The sequence below is a fragment of the Rattus rattus genome, chromosome 3, assembly GCF_011064425.1.
Source record: "Rattus rattus isolate New Zealand chromosome 3, Rrattus_CSIRO_v1, whole genome shotgun sequence".
Classification (NCBI taxonomy): Eukaryota; Metazoa; Chordata; class Mammalia; order Rodentia; family Muridae; genus Rattus; species Rattus rattus.
This window is the reverse complement of record NC_046156.1, coordinates 117765036-117787358: the sequence shown is the minus strand read 5'-3', so window position 1 is coordinate 117787358 and position 22323 is coordinate 117765036. Positions and strand designations below refer to the sequence as shown.

At 42.2% G+C, this 22323-nt stretch overlaps 1 protein-coding gene across 1 annotated transcript in view; it reads right to left on the bottom strand.

The window, feature by feature from the left end:
* Nucleotides 1-508: 508 nt before the first annotated feature.
* Nucleotides 509-22323, bottom strand: part of Qrfpr (pyroglutamylated RFamide peptide receptor) — a 42792-nt gene continuing 20977 nt past the window's right edge. The window contains exons 2-6 of the mRNA XM_032898500.1: nt 9077-9235; nt 7819-7880; nt 3052-3287; nt 1551-1648; nt 509-915 (exon numbers count right to left, since the gene is read on the bottom strand). Coding sequence (XP_032754391.1) covers nt 509-915; nt 1551-1648; nt 3052-3287; nt 7819-7880; nt 9077-9235 — 962 coding nt within the window. The remainder of the gene's footprint in view (nt 916-1550; nt 1649-3051; nt 3288-7818; nt 7881-9076; nt 9236-22323) is intronic.

Genomic DNA, 22323 nt, shown 5'->3' with positions numbered 1-22323 from the left:
CTCCATTCATATAGACCAACAGAGTCTTCAAAAGGTGATGTCACTTGTCACCAAAGAGAGAGTGTTTAGCTCCAATGTGACATTTGTCTCAAGTTTTATTAGTTGTTACTTGCCTGATTCTTCATTTTGATTTTTAAAATTATTGTACAAAATTGTTTCCCCAACTTCAACAGCACACTATAAATTACATTATGATGCTCAGATGTTTAATATTCAAGGATGATGATACAATTTTAATAATTAAGCAATACACATAAGTCACAATACATTAACTACATGGATAAAACTGCTACCAAAACCATTGCTTTATTATGCATGACATCTTTCATAAATCTACTTTAATAATCTACAAAGCTGTTGTAATAACTTTTCAAAGTTACAGTGTTACATATTATGTCCATTTAAATGAAAAACATGTCTTGTTTCTCTTCTTGTCATTTAAAAAAATAGTCCTGACCTCTGCTCAAAATAACATTCCATACAAATGCTATTAATTATGAAGTTTTCATTACAGTTCATGCCCACTACCAAAAGTAGAGTTTTCAGAAAGTTCAGAGCTGAAGAAGGCTGGCTGTCTCTTGAGCTGCCTTTTCTCCCTCGGCTGCTCATACAATTTGACATCAATGCTGGCATCACTGAATGTGTCTCCTTTGGTTTCTTCCACTGGACGCTGTGGTCGAGATAACTTTGCTCTCTTCTGCATCATTGATATTCCAGAATTCCCAGGCTTCCGTGCTGGGGAGGAGGATTCTTTCACTATGCAATAACAAACTGCAGACAGAAAATTCTTTTTGAAGTTTTCATTCATAAACGCATACACAAAGGGATTACAGATGGAGTTGAAAAAGCCAATTGTTTGTGCGACAGCAAAGACCATCTTGATCGTGACATCATCATATTCTTTTTCAAAATTACCTGAAATAGAATGATAATTTAGAACGCTGACTGACTTTATCAAGGAAATTAAAAACCACTTATCCCGTGACATTGTCAGAGGCAAAAGGCATGTAAATGTCTGAAGACAACTTGGGGAGAGGAATTGGATTACCCAGAAACAAACAACCTTCATGATGACCTTTCTTCCATACGTGTGGCGTCTAGTGAATGTTACTGGGCCCACTGCTTTTCAACTAAATCAAGTGTCGTAAACTAGAAGCAGGAGTGGTCTTCCAAATATTCACCTGCACTGCACAAAACACGGTCACACAGAAAACCATGTGAAGTCCTAGCTTACTAGGGAGAGCACCCTGAGGCACCAGTTGAAATCCCAGGTATTATTAAATTGATAAGTAAAAAAATTAAGTCAAGGTTGTAAAAAGATGCCACATTGTCCCCCTTAGGAATAACGTTAGATTGTGGAAGCTTTTCTACGATATCAAAGTGTCATCATCACAATCACCACCCACACAGAAGGTTGGCTCTCTTTAGCAGGAAAGAGGAGACTCAAGGCTTGGCATTTAATTAAGCCAGTGCACAGCACTGTTTACAGTTGTTCCCGTCTAGCAGGAAATGGCCTGGAGAGTCACCACATGAGAATGCCAGGTACTCACTGTACTCAACCATCATGTGAACAACGTGGAAAGGTGCCCAGCACGCAGCAAAGAGAGCCACCACAGTCACCATCATAACGACAGCCCGCTTCTTCTTCCTAGACCCGCAAGAGAGTATTGTGTTGGGTCACATTCCCATGGAAATGTGTTAAAAAGCGAGACTGGAATAAAAGCCGAGCTTAGCCCAGCCCATTGCTTTTCCCTGTACGTTTCACCCCGTCTCTACCGTCTTCGTGTAATAGACATGCTTCTGATGCGTGTTCACCGTGGGCCTGGTATCCCACTAGGTTACTGACATGGATTAGATCGTTAATATTCATGCACATCAATGGGCCAATGCAGGGAAGGAGTCTCAGAGAAGGTTTTGTGATTTGCAGTCAGTAATGGATGTACTTTGGGTTTTTATTTAGGAGTCTAAGTTCAGTGACTTTAATTCACAGTGTATTGAAAATCATGTCTGTGATAGCAAAAGATCAATATTTATGAAATACAGTAAGGTTCAAGGATATACTTAAAACTCGGGTTTACCAGGAATTCAAACTCACTTCTTTATTCTTCTTATACATCTGCTGCACTAGAACTATATATTTGCTTTATATTTTAAAAGTTCATACCTGGCACCTCTCTTTTCAACTCAATAGCTCTCCCTTCTCCGAAGTCCCCTCTCCTCCCAGGAAAGGGACAATTAATTTAATAAAAAGTCCCATGGTGATTAAGTCTCGGTACTCTCATACAGGGGTCTGCCAGTATACAAACGCGCCACTAGAGGGCAGTGCGCACTTGCGATTCAACTAAACCCCCATCAAATCCCTGGAACTCTGAACATGAGGCATTTACTCGCTTCCATTCGAATGTTGAATAAAGATTATAAAGTACGTCTTCTGTATAATATATTCAGCGTCGTGGTGTTTTTAAAGTGGATACTAATGAATAAAGTCAGGAAGATAGCTGTTACGTTAAAATTAATATTCAACAATACTCATTTAATATACGTAATATTCTCTGGCTTAAAAATATTTTTATACATTCCATCTCGTGTACATTAGCATCATCTTTGAGTAGCAGGAAGTAGGGATGTTATAGTAAGAATAACTGCTACAAGAACCATTATATAACTTTGTATATATGAAGAAAGGGATGGGAGAGAGCAAAGATGTGGATCTGTGTCACATGGCCAGCAAAGTGACAAGGACAAGAGACCCCACTGGACCACATAGCTGTGACACTGGCTCACAGTTCTTCCTGCAGATTATATTTATATAGATATGGAAATGTAACCATGATCTTAATTCTCTTCATAACCCCAACTTCACTTCCGACTTAGGGACTAGCGATTTTGATCTAACTTTCTGCCACATGTTAAACTGCAACAGCTTCAAGGGTTAAAGTACTCTCAACTGAGGCTGCTTTGACTAAATTACCAAGAGTTCTAGTACCCTTGGCAACTGTCCCTTTTAGTACAACGAATTGAAACATTTCACACAGAGGTGAGCAAACAGACCTGGCTATTTTGGACATTTCTTTCCCGTGGATAGTTTGAAGCGCTGAACTGTCTCCCACTCTCTTCTTGATCCACAGTTCATAGCCAATCTTGCTGTAGAGGACTAGCATCACCACAAGCGGCAGGAGGAAGAGGATGACGAGAATGAAGGTGCTGTAGATTCTCTGGTGCACGGGGCTGGCCCATTCTTCCAAGCAGCAGATGTGTTCTTTTTCATAGAGGAAGTCATACTTAATCTTTATGGCAAGAATAAGTGGGTTACAAGAACCAGCAGTCAACAAAGAGGCAGCAGGTGTCACTGCAGAACATCCTTACAAAGACTGCACATCTGCCACGGACTATCTCAGACACGCATCACGGTTTCCTTACTATGTTGCGGGGAAAATGCAGTTTTCTACTCACCTGCTTAGGTTTTTTTTTTTTGGAGAACTTTGAGCTTTTAGATTTGAAATGGAATTGAGGTCTGGGCACACTTCTTTCATTTCTGGCCTTTCTCAACCTTTAGTTCTGCTTCTTACAATTTGGCAACGAGCTGAAAGAGCTCACTCACGGCGCTGACTGTTGATGATGCCATATGCTCTCTGCTGTCTGCTTTAATACTAATAAACTAATATATTTTGTTTTCTCACTTGTTGAAAGAAGCAGGCCTGGAGAGTCACCAGACTTCCTTTAAGTACCAGATGCTAATAGAGGCATGAAAAAGGCGGCTGGTAGCCTTTAAATTCTCAGGCAAATGGGAAGTGAGATCTGAACTATGGCTGCCCTAAACTAATCCACATGACCTTTGCTAGCTCGTTTATTAGAACTATTCCTGGCAGACTCAGTCTTACGCTCATACAGTATTAACAGCAGCAGTAAGTGATGTGACTCACTTCCAGGTCGCACTGAACCCTTAAAGCACATCCAAAGGCCACATCTCTTGGCAAGAGGAATGGAAAGGCGAGAGTTGACCGGAAATGTTGTCCTCTATGCAGACTGGTTCTTCAGGTGACTACTCTGGATTTGAACATAGTTTTGCTTATGTTTATGTGCTTATGTGCAAATTCCATCCCAACCTTCAGTAGCAATTGAAAAGGCAAGACAGGGGGTTGGGATTTAGCTCAGCGGTAGAGCGCTTGCCTAGCAAGCACAAGGCCCTGGGTTCGGTCCCCAGCTCCGAAAAAAAAAAAAAAAAAAAAAAGAAAAAGGCAAGACAGTCCCAGCTCTGATCTAGGCATTACTGACAAAAATAACTAGGAGTGATATACACCATTGGAAAACTATTTCAAGATCTGCTCTTCCCACGAAGAGCGGTAAAACCACAGCCTATTCTGACTTGGTATAAGCAGGCCCTACAATGACCACAGGGGGCCCAGAGTAGCAAAACTCCATGCTAGTCTTGGATGGGCTCACGTAGCTCTGGGGACAAGCAAATCTCTGGCTGTATGCTAATTCAGAGGTTTCTCACATGTGCTACACCCCTAGCAACATACTCTAAACATACATTTCTCTAAAACTCTGTTTGAGATGGGGCGGAGGGTTGGGAGGCATTCTGGGACTATGGTCACTCTTCTATATCACCACTGTGCTTCTCCTTAGGTATGAGTCACATTTCTTCTCCACACAAATCTTACCATGGGCACCAAGGAAAGAGACAGTTTGTCACTGATACTAGTGAAGCCCCTTGATTCAGGTGTCAACAACTCATGGGAAGCCTTCTGCTTTTCCAGGTGTGGGATGTATTTGCGCTTGGCGTAAAGGTGCAGTGTAGGGGAAATGATGCTATGACGAGTGCTTGGAGGGGACATACATGTGACAGTGTTCATTTGGTCCCTTTTCTACTCCATCCCCCTGAGAACTGAAAGAACGGAGGAGCTAGAGCAGTGAGAAATGCCAGTGGCTAAGCCTCCAGTCCATCATCCGATCGCGAGACTCAGGTTCCTGTGTGCTCATTTATACTAATAGTGCCTAGGAGTGAGGTGGCCATGGGATGCACGCTAATACAGGACAAGAAGCAAATGTGATTGACTGACCTGACGGTGAGTGTGGTTTTGTTAATCAGATTGTATAATAGACATATCTACCAGCGAGTCACCAAATTAAGGTATATTTAAAGTATACCCTGGAGTAATGTTTCTTTTCATCACCATATCTATTTGTTTTCTGTGACTAAGAAGAGATTGGAATGTGTCATTTGTGAAAGAGCCTATGGCTCTACACCCTGCTAGTGGGGAAGGTGACCTGGCAGAAAGAAGCTGGCCATGTGTGTGATACATAGAGAGCTAAGGAGTGGCCAAGCAGCCAGAAGCATTGGGTGTCTTGGGAAAAACCCAGAAGAGAAGCATCAGTCAGGAGTCAGAGTGACACCCAGAGGCACTCTTTCCAGACCACATCTGCTTCACAGACTTGTAGGAGAGAAAGCTCAGCTGCACAGAGGGGCAGAGTCACCCAGAAGGCAGCCACAACCCTTAACTTTGTTACGTTGTTAGGTCAGTTCAAGCCAGGGGAAGTCCCAAGTTTTAAATTGATTATTTGAATTAAGAGAATAAGGTGGTGGGCTGGACATTTTGTAACAGATGTAATACTGTTTCTGTGTGGAAAGCCAGCAGAAAACTTTAGTGAACTAAATACCGGCAGAACTGGTGTGGCCGGTTGGGACATCCTCGGATAGTGTTTCATACACAGTGTTTGTAACACATAAGTTGCTCTCTGTTTGCAAACAGTTCAGCTCACTCAATACTCAAATCCTAGAACAAAATCCAGACTGTTGCTGCAATCTTTTACCTTTTGGCTCCCTTGATATTCCTTGCTACTGGACGTGGCAAGCTTAGTAAAATTCCACATTTGCCTTTTTGTTTAAAACAGTAGAAAAGAGAACTGAAGGAGACAACATCCCCACAGGAAGACCAACAATGTCAACTAACCTGGACCCCTGGGTCCAAATGAAATCACCAAATAAGGGGGAGCCAGGAGCAACTGGACATCCCACATCACCAAATGAAGCTTCCAGTACCTGGAATGGGTTATATCTAATCACATTGTTAGCCAAAGGAGTCCAGGGGAACCTCCAAATAACCCAGGATGTTACAAAGGCTCTATGTTTCTCTCCACAAATTTATGGCAAAGCTGTATTGCTGAAAATAACACATACACAAGCCATTGAACACTGAGAAGTCGAGCTATGCCTGCCCAGAGCCGTCACCCCCACTGTCTAGAGCTCGTGGTATCAGAAGCTACTCTACACGCTACCAAAGGAGAACCAGAAACCCCAGCCCAGCTAAAGGCTTTGTGATCTACAGTGATGTCCGGCCTGCAAGATACACTAGGGCAATGATGCCCCAGAGCCTATGAGAGTAACCAACTAATATCCGTGTGGACTGAAGGCCCACTCCATGAGATGGTATCCATTCTCAATGCTACTTAGGTGACCAAGAACCTGAGACGAGATAGCCCGGGAACCTAGGGAAAAACCAAATGCTACTGTTCTACAAAAGGAACATAGCAGTAAAATGATGCTTAATGCTCTTCTGCTGTACTCAGCGCTTAGTGCATTGCTGAGCTGTCATCATGGGAACTTCCTCCTGCAACAGATGGGAGTGCAGAGACCCACAGACAGATAACACGCAGAGAGGGAAAGACTTCAGAGCACTCAGCCCCAAACAGCATGTCTCCATCAAATCCCTCCCCTCAGGCCTCAGAGAGCTCTGTGGCTAAGGAAGCAGAAAGAGTATAAAAGCCAGAGGGGATGGAGAGCAACAACGAGAGCAGCAGGACAGATCCACATATGAACTCTCAGGGCCTGCATGGGGCCGCACCAGTTTGGTGTCCTGGAGCTGAAAGAAGTGGAAACTTACCCCACCCCTAACCTAGAGGCTATCTCCAGTTACTAGCCACTTGTAAGTGAAAAGTTAGGGTTCCCACCCCCCAGAGTCTCCCTGGGGGAAACAAACACCTCTCAAGGATAGAATGGCCAGCAGGAGTTGGCTGACAGAAATCCAACTCAACAGCATATTTAGAAGTTTCATGTCTCATAATGTCCTGTTGGGTGGGTGGGTATGTATCTACGTATGTATGTATGCATGTATGTATGTATGCATGCATGTATGTATGTATGTATGTATGCATGCATGCATAGGTATGTATGTGTGCATATGTATGTTTGTGTGTATATCATACAAGTTTTGTTTATATATTATGGCTTCTGCTTTTGTGTTTTTATACGATTTCTGAATGTGTGAACGAGTGGGTCTTTGCATCTGTATCTGTCTCTTGTGCCTTTTCTTTTTGTTTTGTCCTAATTCAAATTGTTGGATTTTGTTCTACGTATTATATTTTATTATTCTTCCTTAGATGCCTGTTTATTTCTAGTGAGGGACAGAGAGGGGTGAATCTGGATGGTAGAGGGTGTGGGAGAAACTGGGAGGAGTAGAGGAAGAAAAAACTGTAATCATTATATACTGTATTAAAAATTATTTTTGAATAAAATAAAAATACAGAGCAATCATTGGGTTCTTAATTATATCAAAACCTTAGAGCATTCTTGGAATAGCCTGTTCAATTTATCGGAAAATGGATAAAGTGACTTTGGAATATTTTTGAAAATGTTACACACCAAAGTCTTAGCAATAGAATATCTAGAATGGAGGAAAGTATTTTATTTCATTTGAGAGATTGCCAGTGAAGGACTGAGGTGATGCAGACTTGCTGAAATGATCTTGAGAGGGGTAATCGGTACAGATGAGGGATGTGGAGAGTATCTCAGCAGTATAAGAAGCCACTCAGCCCTACCTCAAGGCGTTGCACGTGCCACATGGGTGATCCTACAATGATGGCCGCCAACCAGACCACGCCTGTAAAAATGTGACAATCATCAGAATGCAGTGCAGTAGAGACACGATTCACTTATAGGCTCTCTCTCCATTGTTCCTTGTGATACAGTACCATTTTTATAACAGAAATACCGTTTGCTTGTTTATTTCACATGGCATGTTAGTTAACTTTGCTACCTTTGATGATCCTATCAGCTGTACTGTAATCTGATTATTAGAAATTCAGACCATTGTGAAGCATCTGAAGATTTTTGAGGACTCAGCAATACTTACTAAAAAGGGATCCATACTGGACATTAGGATATTACTTCAAATTCACCATTTTTTAAAAAGAAATGTTGTATTCATCATATCTTACTGAGTCAGGGACAGCGATGGCAAGCTAAGCATCTAGAATTGCCTGAAGAGAGTGGAAGGTGCCTGAGGAACTCCTCACTGCTCTCAGGCACTTGCAAGCTCTGTGTAAATGATTGGGAGTCCACCTCAGCACAACACTCCTGCTCTCTGCTTCCCTCAAAGCACAGTTCCCGCTCTGTATCAGGATTTTCTGGCTCTTGTGCACTCAGAGCCTTCTCACCAGGGTCAGATGAATGTTAGTGTGGAAATGCCCCGTAGGTACCATTCACTAGGTAAATGTAACGCTTAAAAATGGAAGAGGCAAACTGTGTGATACAGTATCCACAATAACATGTTCAAGTGTTAGGGTAGAACTAAAGGAGAGTTGATGTAGGTAAGTACAGAGAGGACCAAACTCCTCAAGTTATACAGGAATGCTTACACATAAAGGGCCAAACCATACCTCAGCTGTACAAACATGATATTACTCTATAATGGCGTTAATACTGCAGGTGGCATAGTGATAGCCCCACCTAATGATACAATTTGAGTGTTGCATGCTAATTCGTGGACTTTGTCCACTGATGAACTCACAGATGAATGGACTACTGGGAAATAGAGTCTGATTGGGAGAAGTAGGTTACTGGCAGAGGACTTGCCCCAGGCCACACGTGTGTGTGGGCTGCTATGAGGCAAGCCACTGTTCTACTAATGGTCATGCCACAGTCTTCTGCTTTCTTGCCCAAAAGCCCGGAACTAACAGAGACAAGTGGCCAGGGGCTGCGATCTCTGAAGCCATCCATATGCAAACACAATTCCTTTCACCTCCAAACTGTTAATAGCAGATACTTTTGTCAAGTGACAAATAGTGGCTCACATACCCAAAATCGTGAAAGCCCTTCGGGTGGTGTACTGCCACTTCATTTTAAAAGGATGGACAAGTCCTTGGTGCCTCTCAACAGCGATGCAGGTCATGGTGAGGATTTCTGTCACGACGGCTGTGGACTGGACAAAGGGCACCATCTTGCAGATGAAGGCACCTGCAGGGAGGAAGCAAACCACATCATACAAAAGCTACATTCTAAAAGTCTTACCTGCATCTTCGTAAGTGTTACAAATCATTACCCATGAGCTGCAGCTCAGAAGCTTCATGATTAAAACAAGGACACCATATATGCAAACTAATGGCTGAAGTCTAGTCTCTTCAATTAGAGTTTTACATTTCTAAGGCCATGGCATTGAGCATAAGACAATGGGAGACAAATCCATACCAGGTAGGGTAAGATAGTCTATGTGTGAAGTGGCTCACACCCCTAGTTCCAGTGCATAAGAGACTGGGGCAGGGCTGTCAAGAGAATTTGAGCTACATAGCAGAACCATGACTCGAAATCCATGGACAGAAAAAGCGGTGAGAATATTATTTGCAAAGTTGGAATGAAATGGCCAACTGGAATGTAGTCTACAAAATGACCTTTGATCTTTCTTTTCATTTGGCTTTGTGTAAAGTCATAACAAAGGAGTAATTCTCACCAAAATTCAGTTTATTAATCTCTCTCCCGCCCCTCTGCGCAAGCACATGTGTGTGTGTGTGTGTGTGTGTGTGTGTGTGTGTGCATTCACATGTGCATTTTCATGTGTGTGAGGGCAATTGCACATGGGTCATGGAGTCCATGTGGAGGTCAGGGGACAGCCTTGGGTGCTGGTCCTTGACGTCCACCTTGAGGTAGAGTCTCTTCATTGCTCACCACTGTTTATGTTATTCTACCTGGCACACAGGCTCCTGGGATTCTTCTCTTCCTACCTCCCATCTTCCCATATGAGAGAGCATCAGGCTATTGTCACTGAAACCTGGCTTATGGGTTCTGGGGATTCAAACAAAGGCCTCACACTTGTGCAGCAAGTTCTTTACTCACTGAGCCCTCTCACCAGCCCATACACAGGTTTCTTTTTTAATTTTGCATTTCTAAAAATTGAAATTTTTTTCATACAATATTGTGATTCCCTTCCCACTAGTCCTCACAGTTCCTCCGCTCCCATCTGGATCCAACCATTTTCTGTCTCTCATTAGAAAACAAACAGGCACCTAAGGAATAATTAAAATGAAATAAAAAGAAAAGAAATTAGAACAGCACACAATAAACAAACAGAAGAGCCAAAGAAAAAACATGAAATCACATATAGGCCTCGAGACACATACATTTGCATACATGGGAATCCATTAAAAACACAAAATCAGAAACCATATTCTACACACAAAGAACTTTTAAGGTCAAGACAAACCAAGACAAAACAAAACCAAAAACCACCCTTAACTCAACATTAGGAGATAAAGTTCAAAGGGTGCTATTGAGTTAGTTTTGTGTTGGCCATCTATTGTGTGCATTACAATGTTAACTTCCTTTACCTTTGTAATTTAAAAGTCTCAAAGTGATGGACAGAAAAAAAACCCCTCCTTTTATTTTTAACTAAAAAAAAATGAGAACTGCCTATCAGCCATTCCACCCACTGCTTAGCTCTGGGACAGGGTAGACATGGGTCTAGAACCCCAGGTAGAGACCCCCAGGTCTTCTAACCGCCAACTTATCTGTCACCCCACATCCCTCGGTTACAGGTCATTTGGAGTCTGACTGGAACCCCAGAGCCATTTGCCTGCCTACTAATCAGCCACTCAATCTACTATACCAACCTGGAACTGGGAGAAGTTTGAACCAGAATTCCCGGTTGGAACCCCAGAGCTAGTCCTCTTGCCTGCCCACTGCCCGTCAGCCACCTCACACACTCTTTGCTTTTAAGACCAAATAAAGTCTGACCTAGAGTGGACCCTAGAGTGGTCCCAAGACTTAGTCATCATTCAGCTAACCCACGGTTTCAACCCTCATGTGTTTGGCTCCTTGTGTGTTTGTCACCCCTAAGGCTTTGCTTTTCTTTTCTTTTCTTTTCCCTCTCTCTCCTTCTTTCTTTCTTCCTTCCTTCCTTCCTTTCTTTCTTTCTTTCTTTCATTCTCTCTTTCTTTTTTTCTTCCTTTCTTCTTAACATGAAAGCATCTTTTATTAAAAGAAAAGGAACATATAATAGTTACTTTTCTCATTGCTGTGATCAATGCATGATAAGGAGAAAGGGCTGTGTTAAATAGCTAACTTTTTTTTATTCTTTAATCTATTTTTATAGCACAGTCATCATCCCTCTCTGGGTCCCTGTGACTGTTCCCCATCCCATTCCTCCTTCCCCCCATCACCAAGAAGATATTCCCACCCCCACCCTACCTCATCAGACTTCCCCACTCCCTGGGGCCTCAAGTCTCTCCAGGGTTAGGTATATCTTCTCTCACTGAGGCCAAACCAGGAAGTTCTCTGCTGTGTACGTGTTAGGGGCCTCATATCAGTTTGCGTACACCGCCTGGCTGGTGGTCCAGTGTCCTGAGTAGGGAATCGGGTCAGTTGAGACTGCTGGTCTTCCTACGGGGTCACCCTCCTTCTCAGCTTCTTCCAGCTTTTATTTAATTCAACCACAGGGGTCCCGGGCCTCTGTCCATTGGTTGTACGTAAATATCTGCGTCTGACTCTTTCAGCTGCTTGTCGGGCATCTCGGATGACAGCCATGCTAGCTAGGCTCCAGGCCGTAAGCACTCCATAGCATCGGAAATAGTGTCAGGCCTTGGGGCATCACCTTGAGCTGGATCCTACTTTGGTCTGTCACTGGGCCTCCTTTCCCTCAGTCTCCTTCATTTTCGTCCCCACAATTCTTTTACACAGGAGCAATTCTGGGTCAGAACTTTAGAAAGTAGCTCACATTTTAAGTCTTCGTCACGGCGGGGAGGTCACTGGAGGCAGGCTGAGCTTTATGAAAGCTGTTACATTGTATCCACAGTCAGGAAGCAGACAGAGGTGAATGCTGGTGTCCAGGTTGCTTTTTTTTTTTTTCAGTTTTCAAAAAAAAATTTATTATATATTTCTTTACTTACATTTCAAAGGTTATTCCCCTTCCCGGTTTCCTGTCCATAAGCCCCCATTCCCTCCCCTGCCCCTCCCCCCTACACGTATTCCCCTATAAAGCCCCCTTATTGCCCTCCCCCCATATTCCCCTGCACTTGGTGGGGGGTCCAACCTTGGCAAGACCAAGGGCTTTCCCTTCCACTGGTGCCCCAACAAGTCTATTCTCTGCTACATATGCCATTGGAGCACTGGGTCAGTCCATGAATAGTCTGTCCGTAGTGGTTTAGTCCCTGGGAGCTCTGGTTGGTTGGCATTGTTGTTCTTATGGGGTTGCAAGCTTCTTCAACTCTTTCAATTCTTCCTCTAATTCCCCCCAAGGGGGTCCTGTTCTCAGTTCAGTGGTTTGCTGCTAGCATTGACCTCTGTATTGGACATGTTCTGGCTGTGTCTCTCAGGAGAGATCTATATCCGGTCTCTTTCAGCATACAATTTTTAGCTTCATCAATCTTATCTAGTTTTGGAAGCTGTATATAAATGGGCTACCTGTGTGTCAGGCTCTGAATGGCCATTCCTTGAGTCGCTGCTCTAAACGTTGCTGCCATATTCCCTCCTATGACTATTTTTCCCCCTTTTAAGAAGGAGTGGGAGCATCTGCATTTTGGTCATCCTTCTTGAGCTTCCTGTGGTCTGTAGATTGCATCTTGGGTAATTTGAGCTTTTTGGCTAATGTCCACTTATCAATGAATGCATACCAAGTGTATTTTTCTGTGATTGAGTAACCTCACTCAGGATGATATTTTCTAGTTCATTCCATTTGCCTATGAATTTCATGAAGTCATTGTTTTTGATAGCTGAGTAGTACTCCATTGTGTAGATGTACCACATTTTTTTTAATCCATTCTTCTGTTGAAGGGCATCTGGGTTCTTTCCAGCTTCTGGCTATTATAAATACGGCTGCTATGAACATAGTGGAGCATGTGTCTTTGTTGTATATTGGAGCATCTTTTGGGTATATGCCCAAGAGAGGTATAGCTGGGTCCTCAAATAGTGTAATGTCCAATTTTCTGAGGAACCTCCAGATGTCCAACTGCTACAGCTGTTTATTTGATGGATTTTTGACCTACAGTTCCCTGGACCACATTGACATTGTAGACTGGGCTACAGTAGGACTCTATGACTTCCCTACATTTGACCACCCTCTTCTGCAATTGTACCAAAAATCAGCACCAGCCTTTATACATTTCACTGTTGGAATACTTATGCTGTAGTGAATCAGCTGTACCACATCTTGTATGAATGTGACATTTTAATAAAATATAGTCTTTGAGTAAAATATTACTGTTAATCCTTAGAGTTTTATTGAAAATTTTATCAGAATTGTTTTCTATTCCTTCAGTCATGTAGTTTATAAGATACATCAGAAGAAATTTCTAATGAGATGGGCACCATCGGTATATTTTTAAGCTCATTCCTTCATGACTATTTTTTATCATCGTTGTTGCCGCTCTGTGTGTATGTGACAACCTGACTGGTACACACGTGGTCAGAGAACAGTGTTTGGGTATAGCTTTTCTCCTTCCACTGTGCTGAGGCAGGACCTCTTCTGTTGTTTCTGCCAGGTTTCATATTCCCAGGTAGCTGATCTTGAGCTTTCTGATATTCTGGGATCATAGATGCATGCCATGGCATCTGGCGTTTGCCCGTGGGCTTCAGGGACCAAATTCAGGCAATCAGGCTTGGGGTACAAGAGCTTTCCCCAGTAGAGCCATCTTGACTTACAATATGTTTTAACGACCCAAAAGTTAGACAATTTCCATAGCAGTGCTATCTCAGTGAAATCTGTTCATTCTGTCCATCATGATCAGATGGGGCACATATCACCTGGACCCCAGACTTCAGGATCAGGGCACCCCGATCCTTACTTACTGAATTAGGGACTCTGAGCCTCACCCTTTATAAGAGGGGATTGTCAGTACTCTCAACGCATTTCCTAAAATGCGGTAGTACCCAGTACATGACTTGCTTCTTAAAGAATGGCAGCCTTTGCACTTGGGGACAGCAAGGCAGAAAGAACTGAAAGAACTGAGGCCCCATGAACTCGGGGCTGATACGTTCTCTTTGGATCAACATTAAAGAAGCTCTGAATTGAGAACCTCATTTCCCAGAGGAAACATTCTGTAATGCACAGGACTCACCCGCTGTGGCATACTCACTGAGCTGTTTACAGAGAGAACGAGGACACGGGGCCAAGCCTTCTTCACTTACAACTTTGCTTACTTTTGTGGAGCCAAGCCATGTGGCAGTTTTCTGTCCACAGTTTGACGTGCCATCTCTTTAATAGGCAACTTGAAAATTTGCACCTGGCCTCAGTTTTAGGATCGCCAGTGTGTGCTTTTACGTTTTGTTCATTTTTCAAGACAGGGTTTCTCAGTTTAGCCCTGGCTGTCCTGGAACTAGCTCTGTAGTCCCAGTTGGCCTTGAACTCACAAAGATCTATTAGTCTCTGCCTCCTGAGTGCTGAGATTAAAGGCCTAAGCCACCACCACCCAACAACTGTGCTTTTTCAGTAAGTCCAGGAAGCACTGCCTCAACTTCTGACATTGTTCCATGGACTTGATAGCTCCTTGGTCTCAATGGCAAGTGGCTTCTCTCTCTCTTTCTCTCTCTCTCTCTCCCTCCCTCCCTCCTTCCCCCTCTCTGTGTTATGTATAATTTGTTAGAATGTAACTAATCTTTTTAAGTGTGGAGGGTATCCTCTGCTTGCCTACTCAGTTATGGAGACTGTTTTCAGTTGAGAGCTTATTTTTTGATATCTAGATTGGAAACAGCATAGACATTCATTTTGGTGATCTTGATCAATGGTAGCCTGCTCCTATTGGTTGGCAGCCTGGTGGTAGCCTGCTTGTATGGCATAAGCAAACCTCTGGGCTCATCTTCCACAACCTCAAAGGGAAAACAGGAAGAGTTCTATTTTTTCCTCTATCCTTCATTAAGCCTGTGCCACAACCCAGCCTTTATTATTCGCTTCCTTGATCTTAGCATCCCTGAGGCTTGAGCTCTTCTGTTAGCCTGCTCCACCATTCCCAATGCATATTTTGCAATGCATATTTCTTACTAGAAATAGCTAAGATAGAAAATTCATTTATTTAATATTCTTTTTATTACATCTTTTTATTACATTTTATTTTATATTCTTTCCCTCCCACAAGTTCTTCCAGATCCTCCCCTCCTCCCAACTTTTAAGTTTTTCTTGAAAAACAAACAAACATCCAATGCAACAATAAAACTCCCTGGAACCACAAAAACAAAATAAAGCCATACCCCAAAAGAAAACCAATCAACCGACCACCACCACCAACAATCCCCAAACCCACCAAACAGTAACCAAATAAAAGCACACACAAAACCTGTGGAGTCCATTATGTGTTGGTCAGCTACTCCTGAGCACGAGGCCTGTTGTGCTGGAGTGATGTGCCCAGTGTCGCTGTGTTGGAGAAAGCTGATTCTCCCTTTCCCAGCAGGTATAAACGACAGTTCAGTTGTTAACCTATATTCTAGTGGTTAGGTGTTTATCTATCGATTGATTGATTGATTGATTGATTTTTTAAAAAAAGTATAACGAATTGAAGTATAAGATAAAACAAAAACTATCACAAACCAACAGGAGGAAAAGTGCCCAAGAGAAGGCACAAGAAGCAGAGACCCACTTGTTCATTCACTCAGGAGTCCCATAGATACACTAAACTGGAAGCTCTATGCAGAGGATCTGGTGCAGGCCCTGTGCTTGCTGGTCCAGTCTCTGCGATTTCATATGAGCTTGGCTCAGTTGATTCAGGGGGTCTTGTTTTCTTGGTGTCTCTTTCCCTCTTTGGCTCTTACACTCTTTTTGCCTCCTCTTCCATTGGGTTTTCTGAGCTCTGAGGGAGAGAATTTGGTGAGGACATCCCATTTATGTCCCCATACCACTCATGACTGAGTGTTAGAAGGTCTCTCACTCTCTGTATAATGTCTGCCTGTAGGTCTCTGTGGTTGTTCCTGTCTGCTGGATGAGGAAGTGGCTCTTGTAATAGCTGAACAAGGCACCGATGTATAAGTATAGCAGGATATCATTAGGAGTCATTTTATCACTGCTTTTTTCTTCTTGTTTTAGATCAGTAATATTTGGATTTACCCCAGGTCCTTGGGCAAACTAGTCTCAGGTTCTTGGTCACCCAAACAGTGTTGGGTATGAGTTACATCTCATGGAATGGGCCTTAAGTCAAGTCAGGTCTTAGTTGAGTACTACTTAGATGGGCACAAGCTTTGCCCCAACTTGCCTTGCAAGCAGTACGATATTGTAGCTAAAGGGTGTGGCTGGCTCTGTATTTATGCCACTTTTTTGATAGCATGCAGAATACCTTCCTATACTAAAGATGTTGGAACATAGGGATAAAGGCTCTATGTAGGTACCAGCTTAACCTCTGCACTCAATATACGTTCATATTCAGCAATAGGGCCTTGCTGTCAGTTTGTGGAGAACAACCTGTTAATTGTCTTGGCAAAAAACCTGGGTTGTTTGGGGGTTCTCATGGAACTCCTTTGAACAACAACTCAATTAGATGTAACCCAACCCTGGTACTGGAAACTTTATTTTGTGACAAGAGATGTTGAGTTGGGACTCTGTCTTCCCCATTTTTTGGTGATTTCATATTTGAAGACCAGTATTAGTTTTTCATACAGCCCCTCAGTGCCTCTTTATTTTAGCTGTCTCTCCCTGTATTACCTCCACAACTCCTCCTTTCTCTCCCCCACTTGACCCTTCCAGCCCAGCCATATCTACGTGATTTCTCTTTTGCTAATGAGATCTATGTGTTCCCTCTAGTTCCTCACTCTATAGCTACTTTCTGTGGATTATAGCTTGATTATCATTCCCTTCACAGCTCATATCCACATATCAGTGAATACATACCATACTTGTCTCTTTGTGTCTGGGACACCTCACCCAGGAAGATGTTTTTCTAGTTGCATCCATTTACCTACAGATTTCTTGGCATCATATTTTTAGTGGCTGAGTAATGTTCCATTGGATAAGTGTACCCCATTTTCTTTATTCTTCTATTGAGGGACATGTAGGCTGTTTTCAATTTCTGGCGATTATAAACACAGCAGCAATGAGCATGTTTGTGCAAGTGTCTCTGTAGTAGAGTGAAGCATCCTTTATGCCCAAGAGCTGGATATTGACAGAGATTGATTTCCATCTCCCCGAGGAATCTCCACACTGATTTCCATAGTGCCTGTATGAATTTGCACTCCTACCAGCAATGAGTGAGTGTTCCTCTAACTCCACATCTCTGCCAACACGAGATGTCATTTGTTCTGCTGTTCTTAGCTGTTCTTACAAATGTAATATTAAATCTCAAAGTAGTTTTGATTTGTATTTTCCTGGCTAAGATGTTGAACATTTCTTTAAGTGTTTCTTAGCCATTTGGGTTTCTTCTATTGAGAATTCTCTGTTTAGATCTGTACTCCATTTTAAATTGGTTATTTTCTTGATATCTAGTTTCTTGAGTTCTTTATATAGATTAGATATTAGCTCTCTATAAGATGTGTGATTGGTTGAAATCTTTTCCCACTCCATAGGCTGCAGTTTTGTCCTCATGATGGTGTTTTGCCTTACATAAGCTTTTCGGTTTCTTAGGCCCCATGTCTAAACTGTTGATTGCAGTGCCTAAGCTAATGATGTTCTGCTCAGAAAGTCTTCTCCCAGGCCTCACTTTCTCTTCTGTCAGCTTCATTGTATCTGGCTTTATGTTGAGGTCTTTGATCCGTTTGGAGTTGAGTTTTGTGCAGGGTGACAAGTATGGGTCTATTTGGATACTTCTGCATGTGGACATCTAGTTTGACCACACCATTTGTTGAAGATGCTGTCTTTTTTTTTTTTAGTGTGTATTTTTGACATCTTTATCAAAAACCAGGAGTCCATAGGTGTGTGGGCTTATTTATGTATGGGTCTGCAATTCAATTCCATTGATCAACGTGTCTGTTTTTGTGCCAATACCATGCTGTTTTTATCACCATAGCTTTGTAGTACAACTTGAAATTGGAAGTAGTGATACCTCCATCAGTTCCTTTACTGTCCAGGATGTTTTAGATATCCTGGTCCTTTAATGTTTCCATATGCAGTTGAATATTTTCCTTTCAAGATCTATGGTGAATTGTGTTAGGATTTTGAGGGGGATTGCAATGAATCTGTAGATGGCTTTTGGTAGGATGGTCATTTTTATTATGTTAATACTACTGACCCATGGTCAGGGCAGACCCTTCCACCTTCTCATAGCTTCTTTGATTTCTTTCTTCAATGACTTGAAGTTTTTATCAAACAAGTCTTTCACTTGCTTGGTTAGAGATACCCCAAGATATTTTATATTATTTGAGGCACTTGTGAAAGGTGTTGTTTCCTCTGATTTCTTTCTCAGACCATGTAAGGTTTGTATACAGGAGAGCTACTGGCTTTTGTGAGTTAATTTTGTACCTAATTACTTTGATGAAAGTGTTTATCAGCTGTAGGAGTTCCCCTGTGGAAGTTTTAGGGTCTCTTATGTATGCCATCACATACATGGTATTATACTGCTAATAGAGATATTTTGACTTCTCCTTTTGCAATTTAAAATGACTACAAAACTTGCTTTTTAGGTCCATCTACTTGAAATATCTTTTTCCAACCCTTTACCCTGAGGTGATGTCTATCTTTGATGTTGGGGTGTGTTTCTTGGATGCAGCAGAAGGAAGGATCCTGTTTTTGCATCTATTCTGTTTGTCTGTATCCTTGGGGGAATTGAGACTGTTGGTATTGAGAATGATCAATGACAAATGATTGTTGATTCCTATTATTTTGTTGTTGTTATTATTGTTGCTGTAGTGGTGGTGTATACACCTGCTTCTTTTCTTTTTGACTTTGCTGCCCTGGAATTATTTTCCCCTCTGGCTTTTTTTTTGTTTGTTTATGTCTTTAGGTTGGAGTTTACTTTCTAATGACTTCTGTGGGGCTAGATTTGTAAATAGATATTGCTTAAATTTGATTTTATCATGGAATGTTTTATTTTCTACAATGATTGAAAGTTTTGCTTTGTAAAGTAGTCTGGGCTGGCATCTGTGCTCTTTTAGAGTCTGCAGCACCTCTGCCCATTAAAGTCTCCATTGAGAAGTCAGGGTGTAATTGGTCTGCCTTTATATATTGCTTGGTCTTTTCCTTTTGCAGCTTTTAATATTCTTTCTGTGTTCTGTATGTTTTGTGTTTTGATTATTTTGTGCCAAGGGGATTTTCTTTTCCGGTCTAATCCATTTGGTGATCTGCATGCTTCTTGTACTTGGGTAAGCATCTTTCTTTAGGGTAGGAAATTTTTCTTCTATGATTTTCTTGAGGATAATTTCTTGGCCTTTAATCTGTGTTTCATCTCCTACTTTTATTGCTTTTATTCTCAGGGTTGGTCTTGTCACAGTGTCATAGGCTTCCTCCTGGATATTTTGTGCCAATAGTTTTTAAAATTTAACACTTTCTTTTAAAACCAAAGTATTCATTTCTTTTATCATGTCTTCAGTGCCTGAGATTTGTCTCTGTGATTCCTGTCAGTTTCTAAATTTTTTTATTTCCCGATTTCTATCTGTTTGAGTTTTCTTCCTTGGTGTTATTTCTACTTTTGTGTTTGGATTGGTTTTATTAATTTCCTACCACTGTTTATTTGTGTCTTCATATATTTCTTTAAGAGATTTATTTGTTTCCTCTTTATGGATTTCTATTTAGCATAAGGCCTTTTATTTATGCTTCAAGATTGGACTATTCAGAGCCTGCTGTGATAGGATTTCTGGACTCCTGTGGAGAAGTTGTCCCAGCCATTATTGACTGTGATTTTTTCCTGGTGTATGGGCATCTAGGATTGGGTAGCTTATAGTTTGAGATATTGATATTTGGTTTTGTCTGTGTTGGGTGGGTATTTATTCCTTGGTTTTTCTCTCCTGTTCTTTGGAAAGTGTGGTGCTTGTGTTTTTCTTGCGAAAATCTTTTCGGGACCTGAAAGGCATGGGCACTGGGGATTCCAGGCAAAATGTGTTTCTGGTTGGAACCTGAGATATGGAATGGGGATGGGCTGGAGGCAGTGGAGGAGCTCCACCAGTGGGGAAAGGAGGCTAGGAGGGGGAGGTCTGTGGGAGACGGGGGAGGGAGGCTGCATGGGTGTTCTGTTGCAGAGCTGGGGCTCAGACTCTGGGGTGTAGTTGGAGGGGCAGAAGGAGAGGTGAAGGTCTGCTGCCATCCCACCTGATTCCCTGGCTGGAGTTGTACTCCAAACAGAAAAGACCCCAAACTCCTTCTATTGGACACAACCATCTAATTTTATTATCAGAGCTTTTCTCTTAAAGCCTGTCTACACTGGACATATCTCCTCTCTTGGTTATCCAGCACCCATTTGCATTTCTTCTAATGCAAACTCGGTTTCTTTCTAAAACATCCACTCTTCTCACTTTGGGAAGCTTAGGTATAGACCAGGTGAGGAAGAGAAGACAGACGTATGTGGGACCCTCCATCATTCTGAGAGAGTGTAGCACAGGTGAAAGGGTCTGAGGTGGTGGCTATACAGAACCAGGCCACAAGTGTTCACAGGTGTGTGTTGAACACTGCTGTGGACCTCTGATGACTATGCTAAGCCCCCTGTGCCAGCTTCATACTGAGCCTGTGGTCCTCCAGCGGCCCACCTTTATACTTTTTTTTTTTTTTTTTTTTTTTTTTGTTCTTTTTTTTCGAGCTGGGGACCAACCCAGGGCCTTGGCGCCCAGGCAAGCCGCCTACCACTGAGCTAAATCCCCAACCCCCTTTTTTTTATACTCTCTTAAGCTACTTACGTGTTTCCTATAAACAAGTGATTCTACCCATTACGCTTTTCTGTTGCCTTTTCTTCTGAAAGTAGCATTTCTATAATGTAGCACAATATGGCTATGTTCTTTCTCTGTCCTGTTAACTCCAAGATAATCCAGATCCTACTGCTGCAGGATCTACAGTGTCTGACTCTGGCATGAAATGTACAATAGCTCACATCCTACTGGCTAAGGAACAAAAGCTTTGTCTTACTACCCACTGCTTCCTATCCACCCGTAGCTCATGCACACACTTATTTCCCACAGCATGGACCTCTTTTTCTCAATGGGAATTGTGCCAATATCGTACCCACTCACCCTACCTCTTGACCCACCACACACAGCAGCCTCAATGATTTGAACAGAAAGCACCTTACTTGAAAACATAATGCTTGGAAATCGACAATAGTCTGTATTCACCGGAGTGTAACCATGACTTCAAAAAGGACACGTGGAAAGGGCAGGAATTTCATGGCTATTCATTTGTACAAAAGATTAAAAACATTGCTTTAATAATTGAAAAAATGGTGTAGTACATAGTTGGATGAAAACAACTGATGGTGGTAATGGCTCAGCCATGAATTTCCCCTTTTGTAGGCAGGAAACACATGGACAGACGTTTTGCAGCTTATCAAGGAAAAGAGGGATGCGCATCTCCAGCATTTGAAACAATAGTCTGTCAGATGACGACACAACCAGGCATGTGATTAATTTACTATATCGCACAAGCAAGCTGTACTCAAAACTTTGTCCTCTGTAACCTGTAAATTTCAAGTCTATGGTTCTTAGCCATGCTCTGGATGAGCAATTTTGCCAGTTGTGAATCCCATTTTGTCCTGTTCAATATCCACTAGAAGGAGAGTAAAGAATAAAGAACAAATCAAATACAACCAAAGTTAGAATTGTTATACAAATATGGCAAAAACTCACAGAAGACCAAACGAACACTTCCATTAGCAAACCCTCTTGAGACCATCCAGATGCTGTTCCCATCTCTGTCCCAGAGGTCATCTTTGCAGGCCCCGTAGGAAGAGGTTGGGCCTGTGTAGAGCCTATGCCCCAACTTCTTGTCTCAAGCTTTATTCAAAGACCACAAGGGGTAGAGAAAGTAAAGATACTTTTTCCCCTTCAAGCCCCTTTAATTACATTTCTTGGTGCTGTAACAAAATGCCGGGGAAAAGGTGGTGTAAGGGAGGAGTGGTTTGATTTTGGCTTACAGTTCTCGGGCAGACATTCCATCATGGTGGTAAGGCATTGTATCAGGAATGGGAGACGTTTTACTTCCACTGCATCTGCAGCCAAGAATCAGA